Here is a 27,751-nt window from a genome sequence, read left to right on the forward strand (position 1 = left end):
CTCATAGCTTCAGTGATGAAGTTCAAATGTGCTAAGCTCCAAACTATTTATCTTGTTACGGTAAAATATCATAACAATAAGACAGAACCATTTCAAATCCATAAATGTATTTTCTCTCTTTCCTTTTTTTCGCACCCACAGCAGTGACACAAGCTCAGCCACAAGGGGGACCTGCAAATCATCTCTCTTTTAGATTGTTTGGTAAAGTGACAGGATTGAGAAAGACCGAGTGTGGCGATTATCAAAACATTCACATGGTAATTTCAGTACAATCCAATATGTCAAATAATTAAAATAGAAATGATATCACTAATGAGAGTTAAACTATTAGCATTAGCATTTACAACAAGAACAAAATAGAGTGTACTGTAGATGAACTCATAGGAATCCAAATTGAGAGTCACAGAGTACCAATGGTGGGTAATTTGCAAATTATATCGGTAATTGAAGCAATTACCGTTGTTTTGTTGTGGTAAGGAAACCATTTAGACACTGATGCATGTAAGAACACACACACACACAATCGCTCCCACTCAGACACAAACATGCCTTGAGTAGCTGTCACCTACGGCTCCTTGTGTCTTTAATCTATACCCTCAGCATAGGTCTGATACAATAAAAAGCTGAAATTCTAAAATCTACAGCCTATGAATACTTACAAAAGGCCATTTATTATTCAGAGTAATAGCACAAAAAAAACTGTGTTCAAAGATATTTCAAAAATGAGGTTGTCTATTATTTCCACGGTGTACCAGATGGTGGTCCTCTCTTTCCTTTGTTAACACATGTTTCTTTTGTGTTATTTGTGTATCTGCTATACCTGAGTCTACCAACAGACAGATGAGGGCCTTGAACACAAAGCAGGCAAAAACCATCCGCCCCTTTATTTTCTACAATGGCTGCTCAGATGACTAGCTCGCAGTCTTTCATGCACTGATGCAAATCTATGCCCAGTCTTCATGCTGCATTTTTTCAACATACCAACTGAGATGCCAAGGCCTTCTCACACATCAGACAGTTTTGAAGGAATTCTTCTTTGAGACTGAGAGAAGTGTTTCTTAAAAAGCCTTAAGTTATGCATACGTTTGTCATGGAGGAGTAGCTGGCTTTCCACAAATAGCTGGCAGTGACAGCACCATTTCATGCTGCTATTTCCGTGTCTTTTTTAAAAGCGAGCTACAAGGAATAGAGGAAAACCTGTACACAGTATAATATACAACAAATATTATTTATATATTTTGTATACAATTTCTCCTGGTTTGAAGCATCTATCATTTGCAGACTTTCTAAACATGTGTATGTCTTATCAAATCACACAGAGGCGAAAAGCTACAAGCAACATTGTCTGATATCATAATTACATTGATAGTATCGTCCTCTAATGATGCAAAACCTTTATTTTATCTCAAAGTGAGGGAGATCCTTTCTTGTGGGCGTAAAGTAGATATTCCCATTGCAGGATACATTTAGATGTGAGCAGCTTGTGTAATGCTACATTACAGAGAGAAGGGCAATTTTACTTATGAGGCTTATCATGTTTGTGCAACGCTCAACAAAAGACAATCCTGGAAAGGTAGCAGAGACTCTGTTATAACGGTAACTGTCCAAATAAAGAGCAAGGACAATGTGTATTTAAATAAGGCTTTCATATTTTAGGTAGCTTTTTCACTTGTTTATGTGTCGGCTGTTAGATGTTGAGTGCCTTGAATACAATTTCAGCGTTTTGACCATTTCTTGAGCAATCGAAATCCTGAGCAGACTGCTGAGAGACACCAACTTTAAAGTTTTGGGAGTGAAAGAAGGTAAGAGGACAGCGCCTAATCTTCTGATCAATAAGAGGATTCAACTTCATACAAAAGACTGCTCATATGCATTCTCCACGGCAGCCGGGAAGAATCCAGCAGAGGTTCCGGAATACTATCTCTCTTTCCATGTGTTATTTTCCGGTCCAGCCTTTTCTCCATGTTCACCTTTCGTCTGTTAATCCTCGTCTTTCATGCCAACAGGAATGGGCGGATTTGAGCTGGGAAAGTATTCACACAGCACAACCTCCTCTGGCTTTATATCCCCTCTCTAACCCGATCGTCTGCAATGTCTGCATGTTTATGTGTGTGTGTGTCCAATGTGTGTGTATGTTATCCACTATGGGACTTCCATGTAGGTGTTGGATGTGTGTGGGTGGTACAGTGCTTTACAACACGGTATAATTGACTGTGAACAGGTCATCACTACTTCCTCTAATCCTGTTTAAATTAGCTTCTTCTGGGGAGATGCTCAATACAGAGACACACATGAGTGTTTTTTTAAAGGATGGATACACATGTTTAGAGAAGACCTGTCTGTTAAAGGCCATACTCCAAATGGAGTGAGCCTTTAATAGTTTGCACTCTCCCCTGTCTGTCATACTTGGGTTTCTTCAACTCTTGGTATAGCTAAACCAGACTAACCAAGAACACACTCACACGCACAGCATACAGTACACTCAAGCTGCAGTCTTACACGAGCTGAGCCTTTGTTGGCATGGAACAGCAAAACAAGCAGTATTTCACGGACGACAGGCAAAGACTCGCAGCATCTAATAAAATGGTATTTGATGGTCCAATTTGTCAAATCCATTTAGGGCCTCATGCATTCCATCTCATTGCAGATGGTTTGAGATATGGATTCATTTTCAGATCTCTTGCAGAGGCAAACACCGCACAAGAGGAGGGCGACCCTCTCTCAAGTAATTTTCACATGGGTGATGAAACATAGATGTGCACAAACACACATTTATTCTAGGGATGGAGTGGGGTTATTTCCACTAGCTATTAGTGTTTGTATTAACACTCCAAATAAGGCACCTAACATTTTGAGACCTCAACGCTTTCAGTGGTATAGTGAATGATAGATGCTCTCAAGGCACTTAAATGTGCAGACCCTGATACAAACAAACACAAATGAAAATGTCCATACACCAAAAGGGCACTTAGTGATCAGTGTGTCAGCCACACAGCAATAGAAAATAGATAAACAAGGTACCAGCACTCATCCAGGGGTAAATACATCTAATAAAATAAGTTGTGGAAAGAGTGACCACAGCAAGACTAGGCTATGTCATAGAGAGCAACAGAGTATGCATGTCTCCATTCCAACCAGACCGCACTTGATCATTTCTGCTAATAACACAGCTCAGTGAAATCATCTGGTGCAGTCTGTGATGGTTGCCTATCCATGATCTATAGTTTGTGTGCTACAGATCCTCAATTACTGGATAGAGGGAAAGCTCACACTGCACAGCCCCAAATGATGGTTTTGCATTATGTGTCAAGCCAATGCAAGACGGAGCAACATTTAATTAACATTTCTAATTGTGCCTTGAAGGCTGCCTCAATTTAGTGGCGGCTTCATCCGAGGCTGATTATGTTGCAATGATGAGGTTAATGGTGCTGGATATTTGGCTGCTTGGCAAACAGTCAGCATGCTGTAGGGTCTGTGTTGCCCCTGGCAACCCCATATTCTGTTGTGATTTAATAGAGCCTCCACTTAAGTGTGTGTTTATTCACATTACAACCTGTGAGTGACCTTGACAAAGACACATGCTTTATCTGGTGAACCGTGCTTGAATTGATTTATTTAGCTCAGGCTGATTATTAGTTTTATTTAAGGATTCATTTTAAGTGAATGTCCACAACCTCAAGAGCACTTCGAAATCAGAAAGATATAGTGCAAGTAAATAGTAAATACAAGAAGAAAAATTGTTTAAAAAAGTGAAATAGTGCAATAAGAGTCTATATGCAAGTCATTGAAATATGATATATTAGGTAGATAAATAATTTTTAAGTAGCAGCCAGATGAATATTGTGGATGTTGTTTCAACAGTTCAGGTGTTTAACAGTCTTATTGCCTGTGGGATGAAACTGTCCCTGAGTCTGGTGGTTTTATCCGAATGCTGCGGTAGCGCCTGCCAGGCGGCAGCAGACAGAACAGTTTGTGGCTGGGGTGATGGGAGTCTTTTATAATCCGGAGGGATTTCTTCCAGAGGCGCAAAGGCGTAAAGGCGTAAAGGCGTAAAGGCGTAAAGGTCCTCCATGAATGGCAGCTCCGTCCTGGTGATGTTATGTGCAGTTTTCACCACCCTCTGTAAAGCCTTACGATTGAGGGCAGTGCAGCTGCCGTACCAGGCCGTGATGCAGCCAGTCAGGATACTCTCTATGGCAGTGGTTCTCAAACTTTTTTCAATAATGTACCCCCTTTGAAAAAAAAAATCAGCCAAATACCCTCCTGATCAGCGCAAACACAATTTGTTAAGGAAAAAATGCCTATTTAAAGAGGTACAGTACAGCGCTGCACCTTCAGTGTCTGATTTATTAAAACAACAACATTGTAACTGAGAAACACTTAAAGCTACATTTCAAATGTTTACAATCCATCACTAAATTCATGGCAAACCAATTTCAACATCATGCAATAACACTAAGACATTAGTTGCATTGAACTGATCTTTTTAATAAATTGTACTTACAATTTAGTGAGAAACATGGACTTGTGCTTCACAGAGGATCTTTGTTATTCTGACAGGAAGGCAAACTGCAGTTATTACACTTTGCGTTTTGAAATATGTGTAACTCTGTTAATATAAAACCCACACTGCTCAAACTTCGTTACTTTTCCTAAAATTGGTATATTTATTTATTTTGGGGCGTGGGGAATGAAGAGAAACAAATATATGAGCATGGGATTTTGACCCCTCATATAAACAAATGCATAATGCTGCGCTATACTTTGCGGCCACACGCCGTTGCCAAGCAACGCTTATTGTTTAGGTGTCCTTTGATAAGCAGGCAGTCATATCATTAACTAGAACTAGCTAGATCTGTTAGATTTGGACATAAACGTGAGTGAAGTCTAACCGGACGCGAGAGAGAGATCAGAGATCAGATCAGCTGCTGCTGACGGAGAACACGCAGCTCTGCATAATCACAGCTCCGCCACTGTGACGGACTGTTGAGTGGAGCAAAATTAAATACACTAAGAGTTAGACCTAACACACTTAGCTAGTTTATCTACTCTGGAACTAGCTAAACTAGTTATACATATATTTATTCTTTACTGTCGGGTCACTTATTACAGGTTCAGCGAGCTGCACGAGCCTGACGGGCTGTCAGGAGAGGGAGAGGAAAAGAGAGCACTCCGTTTATTTTTCCCATTTTATTATCCAGAATTACTGTAAAACTTTGAATAAAGTAGTTCATCTACTATTAGTAGTTTGTTTAAATGCATTACTTATGTTGTTTTTTTCATTAACATAAAATCAATCTCATGTACTCCCTGCAGTACTCCAACGTACCCCTAGGGGTCCGCGTACCCCCATTTGAGAACCACTGCTCTATGGTGCAACTCTAGAAGGTCAGGATGCTCTCTATGGTGCACATGTAGAAGTTGCAGAGTATCCTGGAGTCCATGTTGAACCTCCTCAGCCTGTGGAGGAAGAAGAGTCGCTGTCAAGCTTTTTTGGTGATGGTGGTGGTGTGAAGAGTCCATGTCAGGTCCTCAGTGATGTGGACCCCGAGGAACCTGAAGCTGCTGACTCTCTCCACCATAGTCCCATTGATGGCGATGGGGGTGTGTCCCTCTCTCTGCTGCTTCCTGTAATCCACAATCAGCTCCTTGGTTTTGCTGACATTGAGATGGAGGTTGTTATCCTGGCACCAAGATGTCAGTTCTTCGGCCTCCTCTCTGTATGCCGTCTCGTCGCCGTCGGTGATCTGGCCGATGATGACGGTCGTGTCGTCAGCAAACTTCACGATGGTGTTGGAGCTGTGTGGCCACGCAGTCGTGAGTGAACAGGGAGTAGAGGAGAGGGCTGACCCCGCAGCCTTGAGGGGCTCCGGTGTTGAGGATCAGGGTGGAGGATGTGATGTTTCCCGCCCGCACTGCCTGGGGTCTGCCCGTCAGGAAGTTCAGGATCCAGTCACAGAGGGCACTGTTGAGCCCGAGGTCTCTGAGCCTGATGACCAGCTTGGAGGGCACAATGGTATTGAAGGCTGAACTGTAGTCAATAAACAGCATTCTTACATAAGTGTTCCTTTGGTCCAGGTGTGAGAGGGCAGTGTGGATGGTGAGGGCTATGGCGTCATCTGTGGACCTGTTTTCTCTGTAGGCAAACTGCAGGGGGTCCAGAGAGTCAGGGAGGGAGGAGGTGATGAATGTTTTGACTAACCGCTCAAAGGACTTCATTATGATGGAAGTGAGTGCTACTGGGCGGTAGTCGTTGAGGCTGGTGATTTTTGTCTTTTTTGGGACAGGAACGATGGTGGAGTGTTTTAAATCAGAGTATGAGTATATTCTGGAGTTGTGCTATCTATGTTTAAAAATAACACAGTTATACCAGACTGCCACTGTAGATTGAGTCATACTGTAGGTCAGTTAGAGGCTCTGTGTGAAAAACTGAGTTGTTAAGGCACTTATTTGAAGCAAATTCAGGCAAAGCCTTCTGTGTAGAGAATCATGGGTGGCGAACCATTCAAGAGCAACACACACAAGGAAAGGCACACTTCAGCCCATATTATTGTGCCTCACTGAGCACACTTAACTCTCTGCCAGTATAACTGCAAAAGCCACGACCTCTCATTCCTACTTCTGTCTTCACTTGTCAGTATCCTTACGTCCCCTTTCTTCCTCCATCCTTCTCTCCTTCCCTCTGCAATGCCAGATCTTCCTACTATTTTAAAATCAACACTCTAAATGAATGATAGCCATAAATGGGCCCTTGGTTTATTGTTAACAAATAGTCTACAACATAACAAAGCATTCATTAGGACACAGCACCCAGCCATTCACAATGGCCGTCCAGTGGAGAAGGTTTAATTGGTAGAGCAAAGATAGCAGCTGTGAGATAACAATGACAAACCTGCTAACACAGAAAGAGTCGGAGAGGCACCCATCTGAAAGCCATTAACTCTGGTGCTGGCTAGGAAGAATGGGGTCTGTGATGGCCTATTTCTGTAGGCTCTATATCTCATCAGGGGCTCTCACCCCAGACTCCATGTTGGGTGATTTATTTGGCCTCGATATCCCTTTTTTATTTTTTTATTTTAAATCAAGTGTGTGCATGTGTAGGCCCATTTCTACAAGCCTGTCCCCTCTTTGTGTTCCATCACCCGAAGACCTCGAGCACAGTTGTCATGGAGATGGGACACAGGTGCTTCCAAGACACCTGTGATGTCATCAAGAAACAGGAAGAGGAAATAGTTCTGCTCTACATTCTCCTCACGGACAGAACCACTCAATCTTGGGTGAAGATATTGCTGGGACCCAAGACTTAACAGCACATTTCTGGGTCACAAATCCAGAAATGTAGTCTGTTCACAATAGTCAGGCAATCTGTTCAGAGTATAGCATCGGCATGCCGCAAAATACTGTAAATGAGACCTAGAGCTGTCATTTTCTCTGGCAGGTGCTCTCTTGACAAAATGCAGTGCTGACAGGCGACAGGCTACTCTGGTCTATCCACGTTTGTGCTAATTGTTGAAGGTGTCGGCAAGGAGGACAGGCCTTGAATCAGAAGTGCCAAATGATTTGGTTGAATTGAAACAGGCTATCAAAAAGAAATTCCATTTCGAAAGACAGGTATTTACAAAGGAACAGTTGTGAAAAAATGTTAGATTTTGATGTCATTCTCTGTCAAACATGGGGTTAATTTTTGCCTGTCCTCGGGTCTTAACTCTGAGACAGGAAATGAGCTGCTGTGTCCACCAATCACTTTAGATATAATGGAGAGATTAATTGAAATGAGGCTACTGCTTCTGTGCCAGAGGTAATTCATTTTCCAGTGTTTGTGTGTGTGTGGAAAGAGGGAAAAGAGTATGAACGAAAAGGAAAGATTGAAAAAATAATCAGGTGCGAATATTTGCAAATGAAATTGTGCATATGTCCAAACTTAAACACTCCTATGATATAGGATATAGATATGGATACCGTTTGTTTTACGGCGAGCAGCAGGTTCCAACCTGATTTGTACTCCATTCGCAGCGAGACAATGTAAAACATGTGGGCTTGGCAAACCAGAGCCCTATAGATCAGATAGCCAGGCCCAGCCAGATGGTCCTGGCCAAGCAGCCTCCACTCTGTCAACCCCATCAGTAATTAGGAAGTGTACGTTGGGCCGCATGTGTCTGTGTGCCCGTTTAAGAGCTTCCTAAATGAGCAAAGGGATTAGTGAGGTGCTATTAAAAACGGCAGCGCTGTAGCATTTGCTGAACCCATACAACTATGGTAAATGTATTACGTTTTACAATTGGCATAGCTGGGCAAACAGATTAATGCATTTTTAATGTTATAGGCAAATGAGAGTATGACTCTTTTTACTTGAAAAGCAAGTTTAAATATATATTTTTAACTTAGTTTTATGGATACCTAAATCAATCTGTTTTCAAAGCCATATTCAAAGAGTCTTTGTTCCAAGTTATATTTTTTGCTGATTCATCAGTTCTTCTCTATACTTGAACATCATGAACAGGTTGATGCAACTTTAGAAAATAACCATACCCAACTGTGTCTATCTGAAGGTAATCCATATTTAATACACTTGGAAAGAAGAGGTTTATTAAGCTGTGCTGAAAAACTCCCTCACTCCCAACCGTACCAGTCCCATATCTACCCTGCCACCTATATAATAGCTATTCATTGAGAATGACATTGCCTCATCTCCTCTCTGCTAAATCACTGACCTCAATTTCTCCATGGGTGACCAGTTCTTTTCTCCTATCAATCTTAACTTCTGCCACCATTTTTTACCCCTATATTTTATATCAGAATGTTCCGGAGCTCACTTGGTTTCTCATTTACTAAAACCCTCCTTTCTTTTCTTCCCACACCACATCTCACTATTTCATTATCTATTTGTGTTGCTATATTAGACTGGAACCACAGCTCTGTGATGGCTAACAGCAGGGAAACATGTTAAGGTTTTGATAAATGTTTAACATGCAATCAAAACCGGGCCAGACGGGCACCCAGCCAATAAGCTTGTTTTATTTGCAATAATGGCTTCCTCTTAACTAAATATCTGTTGGCGGCCGCAGTTCATGTCAGTGTGCGAGGACAATTTATATATGTCAAACAAGAGCGGTCATAACTTGTGACTAGAGATACGTTAACCTGCTCATCATAGATCTTTTATTATGGGTTTGTGTGTGTATCTCTGTGATTGATTGTTTTTTGATACTGTGCTACCCCTCACAATACATCTTCTGTAATGGCTGGGTGACTGTGCAGGCCCCATTCTAGATGGTGGGGTGGAGTAAATCAGAGTTGATTTGGCTCACTGCCACAGATGTGTCAGCTCACCCCATCCATGAGGATTCTACAAATAACATTCCAAGTCACTCACATCACACGCCATAGATCTTCCAGGCGGCTACAGTATCCCCTGCCTTTTTAAGACAGACTCCCCCAGACTTCTGGTATCACCCCCCACAAGTCCTTCCTATGGATTTGCTGCAATACAATGTCATCTCTCTTCCTTTGGCCCCTCAAATAGCTCTGTCAGAGTATTTCCACTGGATCAAAAGCCCAGATGGCTATAGTCAGCGGGAGTGAGAGGGAAAGCCTCCAGTACAAAGACGGGGATGGAATCAGTTGACATGGAATATACTGGGTTCAAAATATCATTGTGGTGCAAGAACATAGGGATGGATCTGCGTTCATTCATGTGCAGCTGAAATAAATGTAGCAGGATATGGGGAGGAAGACATGAGAAACAGCGTGAGACACACAGAGAATTCCTTTGCTCCCATCCATACCTGCTGTTCTCACACCACAGTTGTTTTTGAGAGGGAAGCAGATAACTGGTCCCATTTCTGTGTGATATGTGCATGTGTGTTTCCTGCCATGTCTGCTTGCTGTGTGTGATTTCTCCAGTGACCATGACAAAGGAGCAACTGTACAAAGTGTGCAGTGACAAAGAATTGTGAGTTCCCGCTGCTGCTATATCTTTGCCTCTGCAGTGAGGGAAGCAGATTGATGCTAAAGCAGTGAGCTCTACTTTGCTAGCATGTCAGGTCAGTAGCTAATCTCTGTGCCCCAGGAGAGAGCTAAGAAAGAGCATGGTCCCCCCCTTTGTCTAGTTTTCTTTCATTTCCTCTGACCACAGGCTTTTCCTTGTCCTCAAGTTTACAAGTTTTACAGAAGTGCCACCCGTCATATTCAACATTATACTGCCTCCAGACACAGACGTTTCCTCCTGTACTCGGAGACAGAACACACATGGTGAGGTGAAGTCAACAGTATATTGTACAATGCAGCTCGGTAAATGATGCATTTGTGATTTGTAGAGCCTCAAGGTAAACACTAGACCAAATCACTGCTCAAAACACTGCGGAAATTGTTGATGATGCCAACACAAAAGCCATTTGATTTTAAGAAATGTCATTATCAAAAGCAACATTGTTATCAAATATCTTCAAGAGATCAAAACAATCAAACACTGTGAAAATAAATGAGCCACACACACACACATACACACACACAACACACACACACACACACACACACACACACACACACACACACACACACACACACACACACACACCACACACCACACACACACACCAGGGACAGTGCAGAACATCTGTGATCGGCATTAGTCAGATGGATCTGCTTGAATTACCATGGAAATCCAACTAGCGGACAGCGATAAGGGCGAGATTATAATGCCGACAGGGAAAGAAAATGCCGACAGACAGCAAACGAGAGAGAAAAAGGTCAACAGAGATTGGGATGTAACCAAATAGTTTGCTATATTTATTCCCAAAGCTACGCTGGCTTGGTTTCAATATATGCTTACAATGTAAAAGGCAGCGCGTCTGAGTACGATCATGGATATACTGTTGGAGCAACAGCCTGAGCGGGAGGGATATTAGAGAGAAGGGAAAGAGAAGAGATGGAGCTGAGAATAAATGGGGAGGGGGGGTGGGGGAAATGAGAGAGGCAGACAGGGGAACTCATTAACTTCTCTTTAATAAAGCCCAAGTCACATGGGGACTTTCAAACCTTCATCTATCTAGTCGCACACTCACAAAAGGCACACAATACGCTCTGGTGCCACGTTGATCACCTCCAGATTACAACACAGATTGTGATCATTCCCACATCTCTAAACCCATTTGGCTCACATTAAAAAAAAATCACTAGCTTAAAGAACTTCATTAGTGAAGGGATGTCCCAAAGAAACCTTTGTGACTCTTAAGTAACGGCAGATTATACAGTGCTGACAATACCCTCATAAATGACTAGAGTGCAGACAGTGAATATGCTGAATGTAAATATGTTGTAGGCTCAACGCAACTCAATACCATAAGAAACCCGATATCTTAAAGCAACAGAACACGCTTCGAGTAAATCCGCAAATATGAAGGAGAAGCAGAACATTTTTCATCACTTTTGTATTTGCAAGCCATCTTCAAAGACTAAAATGGGAAAGCCTTTCCATAATAAACATTCAAACTGGCACTGGGCCCAGTTCCAAATTTCCTTTTGTCGTTACCATTAGTGGGATAAGTTCGCTCTGACTTGGAGGCATAAAAGCGGGACTACGAGGGTTGGATACTATAGGGAAGGAGGATTGTAGCATTAAAGCTTCTTCTATATCTAAACATCCATGCTTTCCCCAGGGGCCAGACAGCAAGGCTAATTTAAGAAGTGTGGGCCCTGTCAGCTGCCATTAGCATGTGCACTCACCGACACACGCAAACACACACAAGTTGGCACATTTATCAAAAAAATATATATAGTCTGCACATGATTCTCATGCTCATTACACAAATCTAATTCTAGAAATGTGGGCAATTGTCAGAAGTCATCATCTGCAAGTACAACACAAACCAACATGTTACACAACCTGGCGCTGTAATGGGTGGAGTAGTGCTGTAGCGACGCGTCGACTTCAAAATATCGTCGACGACATATTTCCGCGTCGACGCGTCGCTACACACACGTGGGTCACCCAAAGCAACAAGCAGTTCGCAATCGCACTTCAAACACAATGGAGACTGAAACGGCTACCACCTCCTCCTCACAGGATTGCGCACGAAGCCCCCAAACGAAAACATCTCGCCCTAGGTCTTCAAAAGCATGGGAATATTTTAAAGTTAGTCCAAAACGCAAAGATATTTATATATTTATATCTCACTGAGACTGCTGCATAGCCTAGCAGAAGCAGCAGCTAGCTGTGGTGGCTACCATTAGCAGCTAGCATTTGCTCTCCGATTTTTTACGTAAAATGGAATTATGGATTATAAATTCAATCATTTTTTTTATACATAGACGTTAAAAACCTATGGATTAACCGATTCAGCCGCGTTTTTTCTCATTTTAATGCCATTGAACACGTCTTTTGATCAGATTGACAGCTACGGTGGTAAGACGATCTCCCTAGAAGCTCTGTGAAGGTACGTGTTGTGATGACTGTATTTGCTTCCCCTGTCGCGAGTCCGGATCACTCAGTGATGATACTATATACCTACATAATCTGTGGAGTCTCAGCTTTAATCGGATATATTGTATGTGCAGCTACGATAAGTAATAAGGGTACTTTTATCTTGAGTTCTGTGCCAATGTCCGTTAGCATTTTTCGCTCAGGGGTCATTTAGATGCTTCTTATGAGACTTGTGTTTTGTTTTGGTAAACATGGTTTATATCGTCAATTAACTGAGATTATTTGCGTTAATCTGGTATAACACATTAATAGGTTCTTAAATATTAAGATCCCCTGAGACACAATATCGTGAAAAAAAAATTTTTTACATTACGTTTTTTTTACATTACGTTTTTTATGAATTGAACAACAGAAAAATAATCGTTAGATTAGTCGACTAATCGATCAAATAATCGCCCGATTAATCGTTTTCAAAATAATCGTTTCCCCACAGCACTAGGGTGGAGGCAGGGAGATAGACATTGACACAGAGAGAAGAAGAATCGTTGAATAACAACTCGACATATAAAACAGGAAATAAATGGCCAGTGTCTACTTTAGATGGACCCCATCAATCTAGGCAGTGTGTGACGCAGATTCTATATGACCCTTTTGCCATGTGACTGCGTGTTAATCACATCAGTGACTAAAAACATAGCAGAAAGAAAGACTGGCGAGCGTATTCACACTATGCAGTACAAGCAATATTGCAGGTTCATTGCATGTCAGACTGTGCAAGATGAGTCTAATTAAAATCGCGGTCGCAGTCCGTGGAAGACTGCAGTTTTTTGGGGCGTCTTTTTGTGCTCCTTTCAGTCCACAGTGAAACATATCAGACACAGATAGGAAAGAAAGATGAGGAACCACATACATTAAAGATCCCTGGCTAGACACAAAGCAAGGACTATGCGCTTCATAGTTGGCATCTTAAACTCCTAGTCACTCCTCAATATCAATTTAGACGATTTTTGAGGCATGTCAATTTTGTGATATAGTACCAAATTAACTTTATCTCCACAATGTGTTATTTCATCTCAGTTGTCAGGAGCGGTGGAACTGAGTAAGTATGGTCCTACATTTTTAGCAGGCACCACGGTTTTAAATTGGAGATTTTTTCACATTATTCTCAGAATTATAAATGTGTTTATTTGCTCATGATTAGACAGGGGCCTTTGGTCAGCGTCATTGCCATATTGCAAATCTTATCAACAGTGCATCTGTCTAATCAAGGTCAGTCAAGAGAAACAAGTCAAGTGGAGGCCAAACATAAAACCCAGACCACACACAGTCAGCTCTATCCCTGGCCACTCAGAACTACAAATCCCAATGAGGGAAAAAACAAGGGTTATTTTGTTTTTGTTCTCAAATGATCATATCCAGGTGTTCTGTGATGAAGGATTTCAAAGCTGGGGCGACTGCAGCCTATCCTATCAGAGACACAGATTCCCCGTCTGCATCAATGAGCTGCCGACCATTTGGTGTAACATCAGTCCTTCACAACACAGATCAAAGAGACTCTTAAACTGTGATAAATAATTCTAACAAACATGCCATTTGCTGCCTCCTAAGGAATCTGTATGCCAGCAGTCGTGCAATCTTTGTTCCCCAATAATTGTATGCAGGAATGTATTTTCCCAAGATAGTGTATGACATTCCTAGTGCAGATTTCCATCGCGATCGCTCATTCACTCATATGATTGGCTAGAACTTAGGGGTTTGGCACGGAAATACATTAGCATTTTAGAATACATTACCATACCCAAAGGGAACTGCAGTAACATTGATTACAAGTAACCAGCACATGCATTTAGATGCCTCTGATCGCACAAAATATGCGATCACTACACCCTGCCCTTTCCCCCTTGCACGTGAACACACACACACACACACACCTTGTCTCTGTGAAGCAGTCCGTCTCCCCGCTGTGAAGCAGGTGCCGTGATATGATTCTCCCTCCCTCCATGGAAGCAGACACACATGCATTTACAGACACACGAAGACACAAGAACATGCACACACATACACATGCATGTTTTCAAAGACAGAGCTGTGAAGCGGAGGTGACAGGCCTCTGGTTCCATGCCATCCTCAGCAAATGTAGTGCTAATTGACATTCCCCCACTGTTAGAGAGCAGCATGCCTCCAACATGGGGCCATATGGACCCCAAGATGGAATCATCTCCTGCCCACTAGAGGATCATGGGAAGAGTGAGCAATAAAGTGATTATCACTAAGATCGGTAAGACACCTGTACACAAATATGCAAGGCAAATATATAATATACAAGTTGTCAATTCCTTTGTGGATTCAGCTTCCGCTCATGGCCTAGTATTTGGCAGCTGGGCACAGGCACATTTAGAACCTGGTGATGTTAGCAATGTATGACAGCTGATTAGAGAGACGAGAGATTTGAGTATGACACCTCTAATGATCTCTTCATTTGATTGACGGGCTAGGCAAGGCTCCAATTCACACATCTCATAAAACACAGAATCTGGTGCACATACAGCAGAGAGGGTCACCATGTCAGACACACACACACCCTATCCAGACACACAAAAACACTGCTCCAATGAATGTTAGAAAAAGACTATGTGCTTCCAAAAAACCCTCCTGTGACTTCCAGAATATTCCGCTATTATGTTGGCTGTTACAGGGTTATTTCCTCCCCCACTTAGTCTGTCATCAGGGGCATTGTACTGTATTGTCTGGTAGCAGGCCTAAATGGGGCCCTTTCAAGGGTATTTTCAGGTACTTTCATGGAAGAATGGAGAGGATATTCATATCACATTTCAGTTTTTCTATCGCTGAGCAAACACAGCTTTGGACAACACAGACACGGCTGCATTGACACACACACAAGGCCCCCCACACAAACACACACCGGCACTTCCTTCGCTGACCCAAACGAGCAAATCAAGTGCATTCCAGCTCCCAGCGATTTCCTCCATCTTCTCCCAACAGACAGGATCCCATTACAAGCGCCTGGCTGTTATCTCCCACAAAGGCAGCAGCAAACATTGCCATACTCATTGCAAAGGGGATGTCCTAAAAAAAAAGTCCATGAGACATCTACACTTCTTCTGGAAAAGGTACAAGACAAAAATTGTATTTAACCTCCAAAATAGCTTGGACCGTCATCTCTTAAATTGCTTACACAAATAACAGTTTGATTAACCTGTGCTACTAAAAGAGGGCAAATGATCAGTCAGAATTACTTAAAATAACTGGCATGATGTAGCAGACAAACCAATTGAACTCTCACTGATCCATCTTGTGATTATTGGCAATTATCTGACAATTAGCAATGTGCTGATGTCACCACAATGTGAAAGGCAAAGCAATCAGGGGCTGTTAGTGTAGAAATGGTTGTCCATACTAATGACCCAGTCAACTGTCCAGGCCACACAGAGAATTCTCCTATAACAAATCCAGTGTGAGCGCAGCAATCATAGCATAGCAGGCCTGTCAAATGCTTCATGTCTCCTCAGTAGATTTGGGGCTGTTAAATAGAAAACACATGCCACCCAAACGACCTTGAACGCACACTTAACCCCTTCTTAAAAAAAAAAACATACCAATAACCCCAGTGAGGCGCCCCATTTCTTTGCGTCAATCCAAAAATAAAAATAATTTAATATGACTGATTTTTTGTAATTTCTTTATTCAAATAATCTATAATTAGTGAGGTAGTGGACGCAAATCCAAGATTAGCATGTTACTTTCTGTATCTTAAACGCAATCATGGACTTAAAATGATATTGTTTGTTGTTACCTAAAATGCTACAAATGTCACATTGGAAAAACCCTTTGTTTGCCCCGGGAAATGTTTACAAAAACTCAAAGAGACACCTACGAAATGACAAATCATCCTTATATCCACCAAATGCATCCAATCCATCAGACACACTCTCTCTATTTCCCAAATAAAGAGAAAACGGTTAGGACATCTGTCATTCCCTCCCCATGCTGTGATCCACGATATGATGGCAGCGCTCATACATCCTGGGCGATTCACAATCAATCTTCAAAGCCAGGGCAACAGGCAGAGAGAAAGTCAGAGAGATTGGCTTCTTGTCTGCTTTTCTTTCTTTCTGCTTTTTCAGAATCACGAAGACCATCAATCAACTTTGATTGATGCGCCTGCATGATGTTTATCAAAGAAAGTAGATTTTCAAAGCATTACCTGAGTCTCAAATTGATTGAAAACATGTGCGGAAATGCAAGTCACTCTTCCCACGTTCTCTATGTTTCCAACTGTCAATAATAGCAGATAGAAGGTGTCCTCTTTCAGCCAATCATTACCGGCTGCCTGAAAACCCTTTTAGAGCAAGCTGAGTGATTTCTTTTAAACATGCTGGCATATAGGTACACACAGAAACACTCACAGACTCACTCAGTGACCTTGTCACGAGTTATAACCATCACATGAAGAAAGCATTACACATCTGTGTCCCTCTGTTTCACTTTGGGTTAGATGAGTCCACGTATCAAGCAGCCTTCATACATGTGAAAACGGATGGTGTTTTTCTGTGTTGGAGAAGTAAAAGCACATTCTTGGACTAAGAACATGTATTTTTTGCAACTTGGATAGACGCGGAACACGGCTGGCACCAGGTGGGCTGTTACGATTTTAATGTAGCCCCTTTATTCACACACAAAAAAATACACACGTGAGATCTCAAACCACAGCGGCCTACAACACTCACGCACATATTTAAAAATATACAAATACAGAGACATCGCTCCTCCATCGCCCAAACCTGTTTAGGGCTGTTTGAGAAAGGAGAAACCAAAGCCTCGGCATGGATGGCTAAATGGAAACTGAACAATCTGGTGCCACTAAATGTTTTTAAAGCTCGGTTGGATGCTAGTCAATCGGAAGCTATTGGTACCTGTTTATGTGGATAATTATGTAAATGATGCTGTATGATGTCCTTTTGTTGTTCTATTTATGTTTATGTTTCATGTGGAACTACTTGAGCAGGCCTCCCTTGAAAAAGAGATCAATGATCTCAATGGGATTTATCTGTATAAATAAAGGTTTGAAATGAAATGAAATGGAGAACAAAAGCCAGACTGTCACACAACAACACATCCCTGCATGACTCTGCAAGGCCAGATGCTTTTTGTGGGATAGACGCTTTGTGATTGGTATAACAGCGTCAGTATTGAGATTAACACAGGCTGGAACATGATACATTGCTCAAAAGGCTTGGGATGTTAATACTTAAATTATGCATGGGGAAGCATACTTTACTCTGGGATAAAAGCGATAACACAGAAAAAGGACATCTTATGTTAGAAATCAGTCTTTATTAGAATGTACGGAAATCTTCAAATTGGCCATTGAATTCTAACATATAATTAAAACAAATACATAACATGTAACTAAAGCTTGGGTTTCTTTCTAATCATCGCTTCCACAGATTTAAACTTAATGTGTTCACGATTTGTGACAGTCCCAAGTGTTAAGAACAACACCACTAGAGAGGCTGCATGAATATGAATACGTAAAGATGTAATGAATTGCAATAGTGAACAGAAAGAGATCATTAAATGTACATTGAATTACACACTTTACCCACGCCTTAGCTAAGAGGTCTGCCATGTTTTGATTAAATCAATAATCAACCATTTGTGACAGACAACCTTTGCATGGACATCATGATGACAGACGGTGCAGATGTCATAAAGGCTGGTCAAACACTTTTAAGTTTGATGTTAAAATGAACTGTTACATTGAGTATTTGCAAACATAAGACATAAACCTCCAGACTGGGAAAGAAGGTAAGTTGAGACGGTCTTATAACAAAATAGAACCAGACAAACACACACGCATAGTTTAAGTGATAATCATAGACTTTCTGTCCATGATGCTTTTGGAAATCATTTATTATTCACTAAGCCTGTCGTAGAATTCCAAGTGTGTGCTTGTATAAAGATAAATAAATGATGATAAAAGAGGCCAGCATATGCGTTAATATTCTCTTATCGCTATGTCAGAGCAGGGCATCTTTGAATTTTGTCTACATTTCTTCTAAAACTGATGTGAGACAGTGGTAAAACACAGCCAGGAGAGCTGCTGCACAATTACATTCAGCTCGGCTTAGTGGGAACGTTTGTCATCCTGACGTATCATCAGCCAAGTGCAGCAGCAGCACGGCCATACTGGAAAATGTGTGCATCTGAATGAGCACATATGTTCGTTCACGTCCACATTCCACTTCACTTGATTGAAAACTACCTGAGCTCATGCCATATGTATGTACAGTATACTCTCCCAGCACTTCATTTACCAAGCTCTCAGAAATGGGCTGACTCCGCCCAGACATCAGTGTCAATCTGATGAGTGAGTGTCTAACAGTGTGTGAAGCTTACATCAAAGGAATGCCTCTTCAAATGCCCAGCCTTGGGAGGAAGCAGGGAGGGGAAAGACTTCATAGGAATAAGGGATGAGGAAGGAGGGAACAATTGGAAAGTGGCATGAATTGCATACTGTTTGCCGAGCCCAATTAAAGAACAGGTTCGGAATGTATGACTGCTATGCTAACTAGTTGACTGAAGACATTTATTGTAGAATTAGCAGCAACCTTTACAAACAAGCTCACATGAACAAATACACACTACCCTGACACACTGTGCCAACAACCTTTACATCATTCATTCAAGCTTTTTCTTTGAGGAAAAAAAAAGGCAAATCACCATCCCAAGAGACGTCCGAGGACTTGCATAGATACACGCAGTAATACACACTCTAACGGGCTAGATGCGCTTAAGGGTTAGCAGCCAGAACCACCAGCCTCCTCATTAGCACAAATAAGATCTTAGACAGATGCAGACCTATCCTCCTCTCCCCCTCTGTGTCTTTGTCCCTTTTCGCCTCTGTTCTCTTACACAAATGAGTCCTTATCCCGGTCCTCTAGCTCGCCCTTTACTAAAAAGACTAGCACATACAAATGCAGACGTACGACACAGAGACAGGAATACCAAATGCTCCATAAGCAGGACACTTCTTATTTGTGCATGTGCTTAAAGTACATGCTAATAATATAAGGTAAGATTGATCACCTAAGGACGTTTGGGTGTGATGTTGAAGGTTGCATTTCATTGAATAAGGGCCTTTGGCCTTTACTGATATTACTATTCATGAAGGAGGGATGAGGTCAACAGGCCAACATGGGCTGGGATCAGTTTGTCATGAATATAATAAATATGCAAACTCAAGAGAATATATTCAGTGATATTGAATATTAGATAACAAAATCTAATATTTATATCTTATAGAATAGAAAGACTCAATTCCTATTTTTCTCTTCCTTGGTATACTTTCTTGGCCAAAATACGCAGAAAATAACATGAAAGCCAAACAAAACACCTTTGACCTTGGCTCAAATGCTTCCTTCACCCCGTCAGTTTCCTAGTTCTAGCCAGCCATGCTACTGCTGGAAGATCAAGATGCTGTCCACTCATCTCCCATTACCCTCTATGCTTTTAATCAATAGTTAATTACCTCCAAAAAGCTCTCTTCCTATCGAGCTAGAGAAGTAGACGGCACAGGCCAGGCAGAAATGTGCCTGGCAGAAGGATTCAGTGTTATGCAGGGTGAAAACTGCCCTCACACCACTACTACTTATTGGCCCATCAGTGTCCTCTCAGGAGCTGGCATTCCATTTTGCACTGCGCCGTTACTTCATTTCTCTCCACCACACAATTTTCATTTCTCATGGTAACGCAGACATCTAGCATCTCTATCTGCTCCTCTTTTGCAAATAAGCCAATGCTTAATAAGAGATTACATTTATGGTGAGGAGAAGGGCAGGAAGGGTGAAATATGTCCACATGTCCTGAACTTGGGAGAGGCCCTGACACTTACTCATTAATAAGGGGACAGGCCCCAGGGCCAAGCCCTTAGCTCTCTGTCTCTACTCATTTCCTTTCCTCACATCAAAGCTTGGTGTGTGTACGGCTGTGTGTGTGTGTGTGTGTGTGTGTGTGTGTGTGTGTGTGTGTGTGTGTGTGTGTGTGTGTCTATGAGAACAGCCTGTGGAGGAGCCAGCTTTTATTTAATCAGAAGTGAAGCAGCTTCCACCACCACCCGTAATTTCAGCCCTATTAACGTTCTTCCTTTAATTCCTCTGAGCGTTGGAGACGCAGCATCCTCTGTGCTGCTGATTCACTTAAAATGCAAAAAGTACCACAGAGTTTTTTTTCTTCCTGCATATAGGAACTTCATATATTGGCCATTAAGACTTGAGAAGCAAGGGATTTGTTGTACGAACACACTTATGCAGAGAGTTTGTAGTGTTTGGTGTGCACAGCGAGCTGAATTGATATTCTTATCAGTTAGATTGTATACTTTAAAAAGTGTCCCACGCATTGAAATTCACAATCACAGAAACACTGTACCACTCTACCTGCCTCCTCCCACTCTTACAGCCATCCTGCTTGCAACCATAAAGCAAAAGTCAAATGTAATCATTCTGTTCCTGACAAAAACAGATCTCATTATAACAATCATAAATGAAGCTCTTTGTTCTAGGGGCCTACAACCCCAACAGTCTCTTAACCCTCTTCCTGTTCCTGCCAATGCTGCGTCTATTACCTCTTCAGTGGGACAGATTCATATTTCACTTTTTTTCCCTTGTAGTAAACCATATAATGCTTTATAAATGCATCTGTTTTCAACAAAAAAAAGGGTAGGGGAGAGAGGCAGGTGAGGGAGGGAGGGAGGGAGAAGGGCGAGAAGAGGGAGAGAAGTCAGATGTAACAACCAATTGTTCCTAGACAAGAGAGGAGGTAGGAGAGAAGGCGGTATGGATTGAAACTCTTAAATTTAATTCAAATTCATTGAAAAAAAACAATATAGCAGGCAAGAGGAAGTGGAGTCAACACCATGCCTTTGTGAATCTGAACTGGCCGGAGCTGATTTAGGGAGGGAGGGTTGGGGTGGACAGGGGCCAAAGGGGCCACGGGTGGAAGAGAAACGGTGGATATGGGGCTGTAAGCATAGAGGCCCCAGGGAGCCAGGGAGCGTGAACACTGGGAAATACGACTGGATAATCAATGCTTTCTCTGCTCGCCTCTCAACTCCAAAAATATCAAAAAGGCTCCGCTTTCCTGCTGACTGAACAACTGTCACCCAATCTCTGAGACAGGTGATAATGGAGGGAAAAAAGCCTTAGGGACAGAAAAAGAATGAGAAAACGCACATTTTTCACACCATCATCCTTGAGTGGGGAGAAAGCTGGGTCACTGCCCCCAATCAATTACTAGTATTGCCTTTTCCCGCTAGGTGTGGCTTGGAGGGCTATCTCTAAGTTTGGGCTCTTGTAGTGCACATCAAGGCCTGCCAATTATGTCTGTGGATGGGTGTGTGTGTCTATGTGCATGTTGTGCGCTTGCCATTTTAGAGAACTGGCTTTACCAGATGACTCACAGTTTGAGGTTGAACCGTCTCAGGAGCATCACCGCTCTCACGGCCCGTCCACACAGCGGCGTGCGTCGAAGCTTCTAACGCTTCTGCCCATTCACTTTGAATGGGGTGACGTCACTTTTAGCCGAACTGCATCGTGGGAAGCGACGCGGAGCGTTGCTGGCGTGGCTCGCTGCAAAAGTTGAGCAATGCTCAACTTTTGACGCCTCGGCAGAAGCGTCAGCCAATCGAATCATATGCCAGTACAAGCTCTAGCCAATCAAACCGCTGCTTGTGTGTCAGGGGCGGGAGATTCATGTGATTGGTTGTTGGTCGAGTGTCAGACACGCCCGCCGGCAAGCGTCAACGCACGCCGCTGTGTGGACGGGCCGTCACTCCTGCGCTCTAATGTGTTTCGTATGTTGCTGATGCTATGGGTCTGCTTATCCCACAGATTGGACAGATACGGTCTTAGCTCTCGTCCCACAGTTAGCCACCTGCTCCGATAAGGGAGAAGCACGAAACAAGACGGGTGGAACCTTACACTGCTGATAGCATCTCGTCTGCAAATCTCTGGACACAGCAAAGTGTGGAAGATACTGGGGGACAACACAGTAAAGAACATGAAAAATCGGCTCAGCGAGAGGAAGAAAACAAGACCCTGGAATGGAATAGAACAGGACACACTGATACGAACATTCAGTATAGTGCATGCTGCTCTCCTCTCTCTTTACACTCTCCCTTGATACCATTCTCACACTGAGACGTACACAAAAATGTGCACATGCATACCAGCCCCCAACCTGCATCCACCATCTGGCCATCCTAAGGCTCAGATGTCTCTGGGGTAAGGTGAGCTGTAAGGGGGACTCTGTGTGTGTGTATATGCGTTATTTGTGCATGTGTGAGTGTGTGTCTGAGAGAGAGAGAGAGAAACAGAGAGATTGTGGAGCCAGTGATAATATCATCCAAGAGAGAAAATAGGAACTATACTGTATCCAGGAAAAAGGACCTGCACAGAATACAGATTGTTGCCACATTGCCTGCATTGCAAGCACAATATGATCACATAAAAGGCAGTACAACACATGTACAGCACTGCAGGTACATGTGCTGCAGGAAGGGTTTTCACTATAGGGTTTGTCATACCTGACTAAGCCGCGTAAGCACACCTTAACAACAAGTACTCTTTTCACGGTGGACAAAATAGAGCCTCTATTATGGGATGAGGCTATGTCTGCGGCCCCTGCCAGCCATAATGGCTTTAGCACTCTATGGACGACACAGGCACCCAAACGTACAATATACACACCCTGGTACAAAACGAGTGTAAAATTGAATTCTACTTCAGGTGGTCCCAGATCAGCAGTAGTGCCCTTGGCCAAAATACACTTGTACACTCATGTGAGCACTCACACACACACACCTATCCTTCATGCCTTTACTACTACTACCTCAACCCGTGGGCCTATGTTGCACTTATATGGTCATTCTTCTCTTTTCTAACCATTTGAAATGACAGAGCAGGGGAAAGGAGCAATCTTGCATTCACATCCATTAGAGACTCAACGGGACTCTTTTCACAGGCTGTCTCCCCTGCACAGCTGGTCGGCTCACCAGCACACACAACTCACATCATCGGGTAGTAGAGAATTCTTAACTCTAATACTACACTCGCTGTGCAAAGCCAGTCTATATTACTACCAGCTCAGTTTTCAACACTAGATTGAAGGCTGTGAAGCAATTACAAACCATTCCAGTCTGACCCGATACATGTTGGACCAACATGAGGACTTTTATATGACGATGGGACGTGCCCCTCAGAATAAACTATGTTTAACAAGGTGTCAAATATATAAAATGAAGCTTCATTTTTCAACTGCTGATTTTGGTAGATATTTCAGACATTTGTTAATGTCCCAATTCTTGTTTAGAAATGCAAAGCAACCATCAATAACAGCCTAGTGAGTGGTCCCTTTGTCCAATCAGGTGTATGAAGGTTTCATGGTAATATCTAAAGGGAAGCAGAGAACTGTGCACCCTATTTGAACTGACAGTTGTCTCATGCAAATGTCTCTTCAGGCTCGCCAAACCACAATATATGGATCAAGATGGTGGACTGGCATTATTCGTCTTAGCTCGGCAAGGCTACAACAAGTTAGTTGTAACTCAATTCCAGCTTACAGCTAGCCAGATTAGAACACATAATAACTATAATGTGAAGTGATTTTTGAATCCCGGGAGGCTGATTCTGAACTCTCCATGCTGGGGTCCGAGCAGTGGGTCGGTTAGATGTCAGAGACCCTGGAGCTAAGTCAATGCCTTGCTCAAGGACACTTCGGCAGGACAAACGCTTGCTCAGATGGGGGTTGGAACATGCACTTCAACACTCTGTCCTCTGACCTTACTAATCCATATGAAACACTCACGCCAACACTCCTGATTGATGTATATTAACAGCGTATGGTTCTGACCTCCATAACTATTATCTAATAATGCTTAAGCTATTGTTTATTCAGGAAGCTACAATATGCTCCATTTCATCCACTTGGCCCCCGAGGATGAAGAATTACAGGTACTTAACACAGCATCCTTAAGGACTGGTTACAGCAGACTAATGTTCTCTTATCAGACGTATACTTAATGCTGTTGCCGTTTTACCCCAGTGTAGAATGGCACAATTATACAGTGCATTTATCAATGTCGGATAACTGAGACAGTGTGGAGCTTCCAAAGCATCTTTCAGTTGCAGGTTACTCATTTGTAAAACACGTGTACGGTATCTTTTCTAAAACTAGCTGACCTCCCTCCATCTGTCTCTCTCATCTTCTTTATCTCTCCCGGTCCATGTCTATCTTTCAACCGCTGTTTCATCCCACTTCCTCCATTCCTCTTACCTCAACCACCCAGTTCCAAGCCGCTAAATGAGCGGGCTTATCTGAGTCTAATTGGTTTAAGGGCAAACAGAAATAAGCAATGGCTCTCTAAGTAGAGGAGAATTACTGCTGCTGTTGGCAGGAACCATCCGCACGCCAAAGAGGAAGCAAGCAAAAGAGGAGAAAAGGGAGACAAGAGAGGAATGGGGAGATTAGTGAGGAGAATTATGGAAGACAGAGTGGGATAGAGAAAGTGGGGAAAGGGAGGTGAAGAAGAAAGTAGGCAGAGAGAGGATGATGGGAGAAATGGAGAGAGAAGACAAATGAGGGTGAAACAGAGCATCGTACATGGTTCTTATTCTAATGGCATGCAAATCCCTGTCTTTCCTCTCCTCTCTGTTAGCCCTTTGCTTTAGGTTTGAATGCCCCTTCAATAACTTGTCAGTGACTGCATTTATGTTTGCAGATTGTATGCCTTCATGTGTGGGATGTTTTTCATTTGTGTGCACTGTGTGGCTCAGTTTAAATAATCCAAGTTATACAATAAACTGTTCACCCATCTATCCTTTCATCCTGCAGTTCATCAATGGTGTGTGTGGTGTTTACCGTGAGTGTAAGAAAGTCAGGTTGTTTTTCTGTTCATCACAAATGTGAATCCATATATGCTCCTTTCTCCAAAGTTATAAACACACACATGCACACACAGATCTCTGACATTATTGGCTGATTTAGACAAGTAATCAGATTAAAATTGACCGGAGAGGCAGGAATAATGTGGTCAATGGCTCTACTCCTTCTCAAACACACACACACACACACACACACATAAATAAATCAAAAAGCAACAGATTGGAGTTCAGATTAGTGAAGATTGTAACCTGCCCATGGGACAACCTATTTTCAATTAGCGACCAAAACAAGGAAATCACTGTTATCCTTGTTACCGAGGTAACTTCGGGGCCATCTCCCAGCCCATCTGTTACTTTCTGATCTCATATTTTGGAGGACAGATCTCACACCCATTTCCTAGCAGGGAAATACCACTCCCTTTCGTCCCTCACATTGTGATTGGACTTTCTGCTGTCATTTCACACTGGATAAACATTTTAACTTTCAAATATGTATCCCTTACGGAGGTAGCAATTCGGGCCTAAGTTTCCATAGTGGTGTTGAAATCTGATGAGCACAAAAAAGAAAACCACCGCCGAATTACAGAGCACAGCCTGAGCAGGGAGCAGCAGGAGCAGAGTTGTAAATGATTAAAGAGAAAAGCTGCATGTGAAAAAACTCATTGTATGTGTGCTTCTAATTTACTTATTTATGCTATTGGGAGGGGACAGAGACCGCCATGGGAAGCTGGTGTGTTGTTCTATTGGAAAGGATGAGCTACTGTAAAATAAAATGAGAGAAGAAACTATATATATATATATATATATATCCATGATGCTGCCGGGATATCCATCCATCAGCCAGTGTTTGAGGCTACAAACCCAGTGTTCGGTCCCCAGGGTCCAACAGCGGAAATGAAAAACATGTTTAACTGAGGAGATATAGCTACTAGTGACACAGCCGCTTGTCCATATGAACGTGCGTAAAAAGGAAAAGAGGAAAGAGATGCAGAAAGACAAAGAAAGAGAGAGGCAGAAAGGGAGATGGATAGAGACAAAAAGATACAGGGACAGTGAGAAAATGGGAGAGGCAGCTGAGCATTTGTTGTTGATGTTTTTTTAATAAAGCGGTTGATTTCAAAAATTCAAATTGAAAATGTACGCTTGCATACAATCCAGGTTAAAGGAAGACTTTCAATCAGTGCAATCCACAATCTAAGAGTGTGCCCAGCAATTCAAAATGCCACAGAATGGTGCTCAAGGGCTTTTAAAACCAGTATTTGATGTGTTAAATCCTATATACAGTCTATGGTTAAATCTAATGAAAAAACGTGACAGGAATCCTTGGAGGTTTGACAGGCATTAACATTGCCTCGTTTCCTACTGAGAAAAACTCATTGTTAAGGGATGATGAAAATCTAATATAACAATGTATAGAGGGCACTCAGCCTACTATATAGAAAGACTTGAGAGTAAGACTAAAGTGTGTTCTTCTTTTTTCGTTATTATTTAACGCTTTGGAAATATTTTCGTCGTAACATTCATGTCATAAAAAGCTTATTAAACTGAATTGCACAGAGTGAGGACAACAGATGTAAGCGCATTCACTGCCACTAACAAACTAACGTATGCGATTAAATACATTTAAAGTATAGTTATTCACATGGACAAGTAACATCAGTGAAAACCAGCGGAGCGGCAGGACGGCTGCTCCGACATAAAGGGATAACCAGGGCAATCTGCGGCGATCCACGTGTATGACATCCCTGTATCCCTATGCCTGAGGCACAGCGCTGCCCACCAGAAACCGCTGCGAGCATCCCCAACACAGCGCGTCTTGGGAAGAAGCATTTCAGATCTACAACAAGTTTAATCCCAATTTCTTATTTACCTTCCATCGCAGAGGATGTGATGACCAGCACGCATAAAAGCGCATACAAATCCACTGTCATGGCAGAAGGGTAGTCTCCACAGCCTTTCCCCAAATTACCAAGACGCACGGTGCGCGTCAAAAGAATCCCTCAGTTGTCAGAGCGGTACTCCAGCAGATAGCCCGTGTTGTGAGTCACATTTCAAGCCGTAGTAAACAATGTGTGACAACCAGCGACGGGGAAGGACGGAGTGTAGGGGCTGAGGGGTGCGAGGAGCAGGGGGAGGAAGAGGAGGTGGGGGACACCCAACATTGCATGCTCAAATCCCCATTAGAGCGCGGGAGCCAATCACCGATTGGGAGCTGAACTCACTAACCAATAAAGAGACCGCCGCTCCGCCCCCTCGCATTGTGAAAACACCATAGACTGTATAGGAAAACACAAAACTTTTCCTTGACCTATATGAAACGGCGTCCGCTTCACTGAAGGGAAATATCGCCCCCACGTGGTTAACTGCAACT

General features: G+C 42.6%; 1 protein-coding gene across 3 annotated transcripts in view; it reads right to left on the reverse strand.

Moving 5' to 3' along the window:
* Positions 1–27,516, reverse strand: part of LOC117552565 (ephrin type-B receptor 1-B) — a 170,548-nt gene extending 143,032 nt beyond the window's left edge. For all 3 annotated transcript variants that reach the window (XM_034226142.1, XM_034226141.1, XM_034226140.1), the window contains exon 1: positions 27,251–27,516. In XM_034226142.1, the coding sequence (XP_034082033.1) occupies positions 27,251–27,311 (61 nt within the window). In that variant the 5' untranslated portion in view covers positions 27,312–27,516. The remainder of the gene's footprint in view (positions 1–27,250) is intronic.
* Positions 27,517–27,751: the final 235 nt, after the last annotated feature.

Source organism: Gymnodraco acuticeps, unplaced genomic scaffold (genome assembly GCF_902827175.1).
Source record: "Gymnodraco acuticeps unplaced genomic scaffold, fGymAcu1.1, whole genome shotgun sequence".
NCBI classification, from domain to species: Eukaryota; Metazoa; Chordata; class Actinopteri; order Perciformes; family Bathydraconidae; genus Gymnodraco; species Gymnodraco acuticeps.